At 32.0% G+C, this 12,751-nt stretch overlaps 2 protein-coding genes across 2 annotated transcripts in view; one reads left to right on the top strand and one right to left on the bottom strand.

The window, feature by feature from the left end:
• Window positions 1–2,804, top strand: part of LOC107467481 (uncharacterized) — a gene marked incomplete in the record, with an annotated part of 3,062 nt that extends 258 nt beyond the window's left edge. Inside the window, 3 exon segments of the mRNA XM_016086593.3 lie at window positions 1–465; window positions 1,154–1,501; window positions 1,612–2,804. Coding sequence (XP_015942079.1) covers window positions 25–465; window positions 1,154–1,501; window positions 1,612–2,229 — 1,407 coding nt within the window.
• An 8,575-nt stretch (window positions 2,805–11,379) lies between these two features.
• The window catches only part of LOC107467257 (classical arabinogalactan protein 9), a gene marked incomplete in the record, with an annotated part of 1,747 nt that continues 375 nt past the window's right edge, over window positions 11,380–12,751 (bottom strand). Inside the window, 2 exon segments of the mRNA XM_016086294.3 lie at window positions 11,380–11,684; window positions 12,534–12,751. Of these exon segments, the coding sequence (XP_015941780.1) occupies window positions 11,601–11,684; window positions 12,534–12,751 (302 nt within the window).

Raw genomic sequence — 12,751 nt, 5'->3', positions numbered from 1 at the left:
TCTCTAATTTGATCCTTTGAACAAATGGAAAAGAAACAGGGATTTTTCTCCGCGCTCAAGGAAGAAGTGGTTCGCGGCCTCTCGCCATCACGTTCCCGGTCCAGCAGTCCGGCTCGAGCTGGTTCACCCATAACAGGCCTTCTGCGTAGAAAGAAACACGCCAGCATGGACTCCGAGATTGCGAGATCCGGAAGTCTGAGGCCGTTGGGAGAGGCACTGGCGCCTCTAATGGAGGGTCCAGACACAGAGGGTGCGGACGGCGGCGGGAGTGATTCGAAGCGGGTCGGGTCAGGCATAGGGAGTTGGATGAAGGGTCAGCTGTCACGTGCTCCGTCTGTGTCTTCCATGTCCTACAAGAGGACTGATCTGAGGCTCCTTCTCGGCGTCATGGGAGCTCCTCTCGCACCTGTCTATGTCTCTGCGGCGGACCCCTTGCCTCATCTCAGCATCAAAGACACTCCTATTGTCAGTTCTCTCTCTTCCTCGAATGCCTTCCTTTTTGTTCAATTTTCTATTTTGGACCACTGATTGTGTTTTTTTGTGGCTTCAGAGAATCGATTTCTTTTCCTTTTGTTTTATTCTATCTCTCTCTATCTTTTGTTTGTTTGGATGCATGTGTTTAATCATGAGTAGCTGTGATGGGATTGGTTTTTCTCCGGTAACTTGTGTTTGGTGTTTTATACACCTTGTCCTGTTTTGATTCTGCCTGAAGATTCGGCTTATGTTTCAAGCTCCAGTTTTATTATCTGCTGCGCTTTTAATCTTTTATGTCTTCTGCTGAAACGGATAACCGTTGAAAGTAAGAATCAATAGCACCTTTTCTCTATTGCTTCGGTTTTACGCTTTGGGGAAAAAAACAGTAGAGAATATGAGATTATATGTTTTCTATAAGGGTTCTTTGTGCTGTAACAAGTTTAACTTTGAGAACTTAATGTGTAAAACAAAACTTATTGCATGAGAGTCAAGCAGATCAAGTCCTGGTGCAGAAGTTAAAATTCATTTCGCTTCCTGTAAAGTATATTAGACGTACATTTCTACTGTTAAGGATGCCAAATTCTTCTGTTTGCATCAGAAAATAAATGTTAATATGTTTTATTCAAAATCTAAATTAGTGATTTTGATGTCTTGTGTTTCTTCCTGGCTATGCTTGCAGGAAACTTCATCTGCTCATTACATATTGCAGCAGTATACTGCTGCCTCTGGAGGGCAGAAGTTGCAGAACTCAATAAGAAATGCATATGCAATGGGAAAGGTGAGGATGGTAGCTTCTGAGTTTGAAACTGCTACTAGAGTAGTGAAAAACCGGAATGCCTCTAGGTGTGCGGAGTCCGGTGGATTTGTGCTCTGGCAGATGAATCCCGACATGTGGTATGTAGAGCTTGCAGTTGGGGGAAGCAAGGTTCATGCCGGTTGCAATGGCAAGCTTGTTTGGAGGCACACACCTTGGCTCGGTGCTCACACAGCTAAAGGACCTGTGAGGCCTCTGCGCCGTGCACTTCAGGTTGAACTATGCCTTAAAATTTTTCTGGCCTGCATCTACATTTTGTTTTTATAGCACTCTATTCCATTTTATCCTCTAATTTATAAATGTGTGTATATTTTTGTACTCAGGGTCTTGATCCTAGAACCACTGCCAGTATGTTTGCTGATGCAAAATGCATAGGCGAGAAAAATATCAATGGCGAGGATTGTTTCATCCTTAAACTTGTTACTGACCCCGAAACATTGAAGTCTCGAAGTGAGGGTCCTGCTGAGATCATAAGGCATGTCTTATTTGGCTACTTCAGCCAAAAGACTGGCCTTCTTGTTCATATTGAGGATTCTCATCTCACCCGCATCCAATCCAATGGCGGTGATGCAGTATATTGGGAAACCACAATCAATTCATACCTTGATGATTACAGGTCCGTGGAAGGGATCATGATTGCCCACTCAGGGCATTCTGTGGTAACTCTTTTCAGGTTTGGGGAGATGGCCATGAGCCATACCAAAACAAAAATGGAAGAGGCGTGGACAATTGAAGAGGTTGCATTCAATGTCCCAGGTCTCTCAGTAGATTGCTTCATTCCCCCAGCAGATTTGAGGACAGGTTCTGTCAGTGAAGCTTGTGAACTTCCTCAGGATGACAGAGGAAAGAACACAACATCATTACACCGGGCCAAAGTTGTTGCGTTGGAGAAATCTCATAATTGCAGTGTTGATAATATGATCTGGAAGATGGAAATCTAACAATGTGGTTAGGAATATCATCAATTCAGGGCAATTGTTAATAGCAGTCACTAGTTTTCTTTACTACTAACGTCTAGAATTTAGTTGTTAGTATAGTGATTCAGTTTTTCCCTTTTCCGGAGTTTGTTTATGCCTCTATATCCTCTGTAAATAGAGCATAAAAATTCGCGGGAGTGAATGTTTATACTCAGATGCAGAATCCAACTAAGGAGTTGGGGCTCGGTTTCCATTTCGGAATAGAGCAAATGGAGGTTAAATTTTTAGTTTACCTTCCATAAGTATGGGAAGGTGGTGATGAAATGTTGGTATAGTAGACCATTGATGAACTTTTCTTACTTTTCAAGTTCCCCAGTGTCGGTGGTGGTTAATATTAAAGAGTCTGCCACCGGCCAGGTGGCCACGGCCAGTTTGACTCTAACAGCTTCCACATGGAGTGGAGGTTGTGTGTGTTTGGAAAGGTAAAAGATGGTGTTTTTGATAGCTTTGATAATGGAGTAGGGTGACAGAGACAATACTCAGTCTTAAATTTGATGTACCCATCATATCTTTTCTAATATATATGATTTTCGGTTGTATTTTGATGCTGTTTGTTATTACTTCTCAGAAAATGAAATGTACACACTCCATTGATTGTCTATTCAAGAAGTTTATGCATTGTTCACAATAATCATAAATTACTTGCTTACAAGCCCATATGGTATTAGTGTATTAGCATATTGCCGGAATCTTTGTTTAGTTAATTCTTAATTTAATAGAAAGATGGAACTACAGAAAAGTGAAACTCGCAATTGGACATGCATGCTTTTTTAATAATATAATTACAAAAAATGAAATTATGCACATTGTAACGTGCATTAGAGTTAAGACTAGGATGAGGTACTCATACATCTTGTGATATAATAAGTTCTTATCTCTGGAATTGAGCAAGTGTACAGCACACACTTAATATTTATTTATTTGGTCATGACTACTGCATGTGTGGAAGCTTCTCTCTTTTCCCCATGGTCATGGTCAAAATGAGCAAAGCACTGGAAAACAGGGAACTAGTGGAGGAATAATACTTTAATGGAGTGAATGGAAGCCAGAGGGAATTGTGAATAAATAAAGTGAATGGGGTTAGGTTTCTTATGTAAGGCCTGCGTATGTTTGTGTGTGACTGTCATTATGGAACGACCACAAGATTTGATGCTCTTAAAACCCCCTCAACTGATGTAACCAGCTTCTTTTTTGTATAAATTGACACTATAATTTTTTTTTAAATTTTAATATGCATATTTAATTATATATTATTAAAATTCTTTTACATAACTACTCACTAATTCAAGAGTCATACAAATTTGATTACACTGCAATAATGTATAATTCAACATATAATAAACTCTTCAGTCTTCATATCCTCCTATGTATATATCTTTCCTTTTTTTTCTTTTACTTTTTAGGTTTTGTCTTTCTCATCTTTATCCATATATACCTCTATATATATTTTTTTCCTCAGGAAGATTCAAAAAAATAAAAAAGTTTAAAAGGTATTGAGTTGTGTTTTATTTTTTTTGATAAAAAATCAAGTACAGTAGTTAACTTCATATGAAGTTGATAATTGAGAACTGTTAGATGATAATTTAGTCAAACCTGACAAATTATTTATCGACCATCAACTATTAACTTTATATGAAGTTAACTGCACTGAGTATTTACCTTTTTTCTTTCCTTTTTTCTCTCTTTCATTTAAGACGATTCATCTTTAACAGTAGTTAATTTTTAGATAGCACTATCTTCTTTTTTTTTTACCTTTAACAATAAGTTAATTGAGCAATGCTAGGGGGCCAGCAATTTTTGTGATGGTTAGCCATCAACTAGCCATCAATGATGATTTGATGGTGTGAGATTGGTATGAGATTTCATCCAATGGCTCACCTTCCTCTGCTGGTTACATGCTGGCCAAAATTCAATAAAACTGCTGGTCCCCTAGACTTTTCCAAGTTAATTTTCAAATAATATTATCCCTTACTTTTTTTTTTCAGATCACAATAGCATTCATTATTGAAAACTTCATGTTCTTTTTTAAATACATATTCAATGGCTGGTTAGATATTCATGCATGCCACGCATATATTGCATCATATGTGATTGTCCAAAGTAATAAGTTGATACATGTGGAAAACTACCTTATGGACAAAACTCCTCGAGCCTTCGTTTTCTATCTATAATTTATTATCCGATTTCAGCAACATGTATATCGCATCTCTTTGTGATTGTGAGGAGCATAGTCAAAATGTGCACACATTTATGTCTATCACCATCACCACCCTAAACTAATGTACTATAATTACAGCATTTTGTTACAGAACCGAAAATGAAACAGTGAAAATCTCGTTTGAGGGCTTCCTATTATAGTAATAGACAAAGACTATTAGATTTGTGAGAATGGTGTGGAAAGAAGTTTGGTGACTAGATGCAATAATGCAACTATGCTTGCTAATCACGCTTGAACCAAACTCATCGTTACAAGATGTGAATGTATGTATTAAGTCTTTTGATGTAGACAACTCAACTCAACCAATAAATTTGTTGTGCTTGTTTGTTTGCCCTTTATAACAAACGGTTTCTCTCATTGGTTAGATAGAAAGGGTTTACATTCTAATTCGGTGAACTATGAAAAAGAAATGGCATTTGATAGGTACTATAGTGACAGTGATGCTGCATACACATGATGATGCACATACAAATAAACCACATTACAATATATATCTTTGCCAATTGCAATATTATTAGAATTAAGATTTAACAAAATGTTGAGATTTGTTGGTGAATTTCATTAATAAGTAGTTACTGGAAAAGAAAAATCGTTAATAACAATTTTAACAAAAATGTTAGTCATACAGTAACACCAGCCATTAAAATCAATTATTAATATATTGTATATAAATATATATAATTTAATTTATTTTTAATATGTATTTTATATTAGTAACTTGACGGCCGCTTTGAAGGAGGGTTTATGTGAGGGTGAAAACTCAGGTGAAGTCGACTTCACGTGAAGTTGATATATGAAATTCATTAGATAAAAATTTAGTCAAATTAGTTAAATTATCTCACAGTTCTCAAATATCAACTTTACGGGAAATCAACTGTACCTGAAGTTCCATCTTTTGTGAGTCTTACAACCTTGGACTTGGATCGAACAATGTGTACCGTATATATGGAACTGTTCCAACTATTCTCGTTATCAGGAGTAGTAGGACCTCGATCCTACAATTATTTTAGTTTTATATTCGATGCCCTTCTTTACTGCTAGAATATATATATATAGTACAATCATGTATAAATTTGAAACTTATGTTTGGATTCAATTATTATGACTATGATTTTAAATTATTACAAGAGGAAAAATTACACACATGTTATGTACCTTGTTTTTCAAATTTTGGGCTGGTGATTGTTCTTTAATTTTAATTTATTAGTTAACATTATATGTCAAAAATGTTGGCACGTTTTATTTTAATATCAAAATATACCTTACCAATTAATATTTGCCAATAATAATATAAGAATTTTTGAATTATTATGATCCCCCATGTTTCTTCGCAGAGAACAATCTAAGAGATGTATACGAGATAGTGAGAGTGCTGAATACTTTAATAATACACTTGAGATGAGATTACTGAAAAACAAATCTAGTCTAGATAAATGTGCCTTATTAATGTTTGTTTGACTTTTTAATATCACCCCTTTCTTGAATGAGCATATGTTAATTATAATAAGATTCCAAGGTTTGACTAGTTATTTAACTTGTAATTTGACCTTAGCTGATACTAATTGACCTGTCATAAATAAGGTGAACTTTTTAACTGTTTAACATGACAAATTTCAATTATTTTTTACTATTTTTTTTATTATTAAATATTTATAATTTAAAAATAATATAAATAATATCTAATAATAATTATTTGAGTATAAATATATATAACAATCATTTTATTTCATCTTATATTTATTATAAATTCGTTCGAACATACATAAATGAATGTTTGATTTAGATTAAGATTTTGATGACTTTAGCTTATAATAAATTTAAATTTTTATAAATTACTTAGTATTTGTAACATGCTACCTTTAATTATATTTAGGATTTACATGATTTTATTTTATTTTTAAAGACTATAAATTATATTTCAGATAGAAGTAGTCATATTTGGGAACGATAAAGAATTATGATAAAACAAATAATAATAGTAAAAAAATATACTAATTACTCAACATTGCATATGAAGTTGGGTTGCAAATTAAATATACATGTAAAATGCCCCCACTTATATGGTAATTTTGTTTGACTTATTGCTTTGTAATCCAGAAAAAGAGGAGGGGTTGGAGGAGGAATTGTAATGATAGCACTAAAAAGAGATGCAAGATGCATGAGGCCATATAGATACATGTATAACACAAAATGGTATGATAGAGTGTCGGCAGAGGAAGGTTCCCCTCCTTGACTTGCACGGAGATGGAGACAAATTTATTAGTAATAGTCCTGCTCCTCTGCACACACTAAGACTTGCAATTGATGCATATTTATGATACTGATGACCAACAATGGTGTCAATTTCATCACCCTTTCTGCCATAAATAACAACTATCATCATATCCCACTCCACCATCTTCATAAATCATCATGCATGCTACTCTACACTACACTCCATCTATCTATGCGTGCGTGTGTGAATCAGTTTCTTGCCATTTACACGTGCAACGTCACCTACAAAACCATTAAACATAATCTTAGTTAGAAACAAGAAGAACTAAAACTATTTTAAAGACAGTAGTTTAAAAATTTGGTCCAACACAGCAGTTTCTGAACACTCATATATTTCTAGTTGTTTTCCATTTTACCCTCTATTTTGGGTGTCATTAAAGAAAAAGGTAAGTACCCTTCTGGGAGGGCCTAACTGCATTATAAGATAGTTTGCCATTATGAGTTGGACAAAGTAGGCAATTACAGACAAAGAGATGGTTGTTGCTGATATATATATGTGGTTTAATTAAATTTATTCCTTTCTGTTATAGTGTTGATATTGTTGTATGTTATTATGGCTAGGGGCTATGATGGGCTATGGCTTCCTTTCATGGTATTCAATTCCACCTCCTTGGAGTTATTAAGAATTTGGACCGCATTAGCCCACTACCTATTCATTATTTCTCTCTTTCTTTAAATATTCTATCTCCTCAGTCCTCACTGGTCACTGCCCCAATGTGATCCAGGACATGCACCACTGGCTGCAGTGCTGCACCATACATGTCTTCTCATGATTCCTCAGTGGTCTCTACGCTCATCTTTCCTTTTCCCGTAAATATTTTATTCTCTTTTATTTGTTTTGTTGCTTAATTTATAGCCTTCTGTTAATTTGTTTTTAGGGAACTTATTGCTGCACATGGCTTCGTATCCTGTTCACATTTTACATTAGTTAGCTAGCAGCACCACAGAGTAAATATTATAAGGTAAGTAGGTAACTATTCACGGAACAGCTAAGATATTAACACATTGGAGGAATGTTAGAGGGTCATTAAAACTTGTTATTTCTAGCTATTACTGTTTAAAAGTATAGGATAAAGTATATTATTACATTATTAGACTAAAAAAACTTAATTGATGACTAAGTAATAGCTAAAAACAATAAATCCTAATGGATATCGAGCATTTTTCTAACTATTCTTTTTTTTATTTTTAGTTATCCACGATGTTGTTCCTGATTTTTGGTGTAGTACCCTGATCAGTTTTTAAAGAAGCCATACTCCACTTTATAAGAATGCTGAACTTGGACCTCCATCAAGGGCCAAGGCCCAGATAAATTTTTCCCCCTTTGTTTTGGTTATGGGCGAGTTTCTAACTGTGAGGAATTCGTTAGAGAATTTCTTTCATTTAAAGATGGATGTGCCAATCAAGACCAAAAAAAAAAAGATTAATGTGCCAATCAAATTAGGTTGGTCCAATAGTTAGCTCGTTAGTCCACTTAAATAAGTGTTGGGAGTTTGAATCTTATCTTGTGCATGCAGTAACTCATTGGCCAACGACAAACTCTTAAATAAAGCTCAGTTAGAAATTGTCTAATTCATCTCACAAAAAAAATCATTTCTTCTAATTCTACTACAACTACAAATTTTAAATATTATATACATAGGTTTGTTTGGATGTAGAAAAAAAATAGAAGAAAATAAAATAAGAGAAAAAAAGATGAGAGAAAAGAAAATAAAAAGAAAAGTAGAGTTATTTGTATAGTATTTGGATGAAGAGAAAATAAATAGAAAGAAAATAAAAAGAATTTTTTTTTGTTTGGATAGAAAAAAAATGAAAAGAAAAAAATCATAATAGTATAAAATTACATTAATACCTTTATCTATATTATATATAAATTATAATTTATTAATGATAAAGGATAAATATGTAATTTTATTTATGTTTGCAACATTTTTCTTTATTTTCATCTCATTCTTGAGATGAAAATATTTTAGTGGGTCTCACATAAATTTTTTTTCTTTTCACTCTATTATCTCTTTTTATTCAAACAACAAAAAACTTATTTTTTCATTTATTTTCTCTCTTTTTATTTTTTTCTCTTCAAAAGTTCCTTAATCCAAACAATGTGATAGAGTCAAGTAAATATATTTAGCTTTTTTTTCTGGAAAAATATTGGTCATAATGATTCTGTTGATAATTCTATGTTTAATTTTCTCTATCTATTACCTTTCTTGTTCTTGCAAAACTATATTGATCCTTTATTCTATCTTTCAAAACTATATGATAAATGAAAAAATGAAACAAAATAATTTTCGTGTCTCCATCACGTATTTACGTTTCTTTTTTTTTTTTAACGGGCACTTATTATGTTTCGTTTTTTTTTGGGTCATTACAAACACACTTACACACTCTCAACAAAGAACCACTCGGGCCTATATATTCGTTACCCAAAAAGAGAACCCAAAAAAAGCAAAAATAATTTTGCAAGTATTTAGAGTTAGGAGGATGCTCCATAAAGATGCGTAAAACGTCTTTTTGTAAAAATATTTATGTGTCACATTATTATTGGACGAACCGTATATTTTTGAATTTTTTAACAAACTAGAATAACACCGATTTTTTTATAACACAATAAACCCAATTGTTATCAGATCCGATCGAACTGACCAATTTACATAATTCACTAAATCATGTTTTTTTTGTTTTTTTAAAACAAAAATCAGGGATATATTTATCTTTTTATCAAAAAATTTAGATATAATTCGATTTAGATTGTGTAAATTAGTCGGATCAAATCGGGTCTAATAATTATAATGCGAATAATTGAGTTTATTATTGTTGCTCTAATAAATCAATTTTATTCTGGTTTATTAAAAAATAAATTATTAACTGATTTAATAAAAATATCCAATAATATCATGACACATGTAAACATCTTTACAAAAATACATTTTTAGTATTTTTATCCAAGCGATCTCTTTAGAGTTAATGTACTAAATATAAAATAAGTAACACGTAAATTGTCACCTGCAAATTCTCTGAGTATGTACAACCGAAGGTGTTGAAGAACTTTGAATTCTATTTTTTCTTTTTTTTTTTACAAAAAAAAAAGATCATTTCAAAACTTCACATTTCTTTATCTAAGAATGATAGTTTTCTCACATCATTATTAGTGAGAAGGGATATTTTGAAATGCTCTTTCTTTTAGAGGCGGGTTGTCCTTTTTTTCATGATCAAAACATTTTACATATATAAATTTGATTAATTAAACTATAACTAACTGCTCAAATTAAGTCATGTTTTGAACTTTTGATCTAGCACAATAATGGAGACCTGACTTAAAAAATAAACAAAAATTTATGGCTCAATTCGAGGCTTGAACGTAGCCCAATTGAGCTCAGTACAATATTCTTTATTTGTTATTGGTTATGTATGTTAAAGGCATTTTTGGAAGAAGAATGTTATATATATATATAACATTTTTTATATATATTTTATATTTTTATCTCTAATATTAAAAATAACTGATAAAATGTGAAAAAGATAAACATTTATTTTTATACTAAAAAATATACAAAAGAAATGTATAGAAAAATTAATAAGTACAGATATCATTACACGTGTCTATGTATGCAATAAATAATAGAATTAATTTTTACATACAAGTGATTCTATTCTATATAGTCTTACAAGTCCTCTAATTGATATTACGCTCAAACTCAAACGTGTCTCTAACAGATTAATTTTTGAAAGGATTCTGTTTTTTTTCGAATTTCTTTTCTTCTCTTTCTCCTTCTTCATTTACGTGCTTTTTTCTCTGTTTTCTTTTTTCGTTATTCTCGATTTCCACTCTTTTTTTGACATAATCGTTTTTTAAGTGTTTCATCTTCATCGTCATGTTTCTCCTCATTCTTCTTTTGAGTTTGCAACATTATGTATTTTTTTCTTTGTTTGATTTTTTTCTCCAAAAAAGAATTATGAGAATATGAAATAAGAAAATGAAGAAGAAGAAGCAGCAGAAGATGAGGAGGAGAAAGAGAAAGAGTTCTGAATTATGCATAAGGTGTAGTTCAACGAATTTCGGGTGTATTTCTTAAATCCTTTGGGTGTATTTCTGTAACCGTTTGGGTGTATTTCTTTAATCATTTAGGTGTATTTTTGTAATTGTTTGGGTATATTTCTAAAGTTCCATTATCTTCAAAACGATTTTAAAGCTTGATTTCAGAAACCATGAAAATCGAAAAAAAAAAACGAAACAAGAATACCAGTGATAAACGCAGGTAAAACAACGAATGAAAAGGCGAAGAGAGAACGTACGAAGGCGATCAAACAAATTTGGCAAGAAACTCGTTTTCATGAAAGAAGAAGAAGAAGAGTCGTTCATAATGCATGGTAAGTAACACAAAAACAGAAAATAGTTAAATAATGTGCGTATATTTATTCTTGAATGTAGAAGTAATACAGATGTATTTTATTAGACTTATACCAATTTATAAGACTTGTAAATAAAAAAGATTTGTATGTATAACATGCCTCTAAATAATAACCAAGCGTATAGTTAAAGAAAGTAAGATAACAGAGTACAATCATAATAAAAGGAAAGCAGGATGAGAATAAGAAAAAAAAGATTATTAGACAGCAAATGAATAGGAAAATTTAATAATAAAGTGAAATGATAATAGACATATCATGGTGACATAGAAAATAACTCCCAAAACCCCTCAAAAGAATGCAAGCGAATAATGAAATGAATAATATATAGTGATCAGTGATATAAACTCCCCATATATGTATAATATGATAGCTAGAAAATGGTATATATAGAGAGGCAAATGGCAAAATGACGGTAACAATTAGAAGATCTCTACAGCAGTAATGATAAAAGAGCCGATCCCAATCCAAAGCTCCCAACCATCTTTTTGGATGACCACAATTTCTCTACTCCACTCTGCAAATTGAAATTCGTTCACTTATAAGTTTAGTCTTATTATAATTAATGCATCAAACACAAATATGTATGTGCCAAGAGGCAAATTAAAACAAAAATCTAGCTTGAAAAATAATAAAAAGAGAGATCATATATTATTCAAATTCAATTATCTAAAAAACGGTTATGAAATTGCATTTTTTTTATATAAAATATAAATAATTATACTTTTAACATATCTCTCAAATTTCGAATAAGATTTTCTTTTTAATTTATTTAAATTTTTTACATAAGTATTTTTTAATTTATTTTATATTTTTCTTTAAAAAAAATAAAAACTAAACTTGTTTTAAGTAATAATTTTTCTTATATTATGTTATCACAGCGATACAATAATATTATAACTATCTCATAACTAAAGAGAAACATGATGTAATATATCTTAATATTTTAGTATTTAGCTAAAAATACAAAATAATAAATTATAATAATAAAAAATCATACTAAATATATATTAAAATTAATTACTAAAATTAATTATTAATATAAAATATATGTTAAAATATAAAATATATATTAAAAATAAATTAAATTATACGTATATTTATTTACAATATAATAATTATATAGTAATAGTCAACTAATTTAAATAATATAATCTCTCAACTAATTTAAATAATATAATCTCTCGATTCTATCTAAAAATTTTGGATTCTCTTACTCCTGGTTTTAGAAAGTGGTTAATTTTAATGGTTGATATTGGTGGATAAATATAATTTTTGAATAACGAAATATGGTTCATCAATCATCATGATCATTAGCAAAAAAGTAACAATATAAGATCGTCAGAAAAAGAAGAGTGAAGCTTACACTATCGCTAACCGGCGCGAGAGATGCCAAGCTGGGACCGGGAGCTCCAGCAGCCGGTGAGAGAGCAGGGACCGGCGATAGTGCAGGTGCCGTACTCTTCAGGGGAGCAGGAGAAGTTGCCGGAGGAGATGACAGAGGGGTTGGCGTGAGCGCGGGAGGAGGGACGGCGGGTGGTGGTACTGCCGGCGGTGGTGTGGCTGGAGGTGGAGAGAATGGTG

This window comes from Arachis duranensis, chromosome 9 (genome assembly GCF_000817695.3).
Source record: "Arachis duranensis cultivar V14167 chromosome 9, aradu.V14167.gnm2.J7QH, whole genome shotgun sequence".
Taxonomy (NCBI): Eukaryota; Viridiplantae; Streptophyta; class Magnoliopsida; order Fabales; family Fabaceae; genus Arachis; species Arachis duranensis.
Note: the sequence above shows the minus strand (reverse complement) of the source record. Positions and strands in the feature narration are given on the sequence as shown.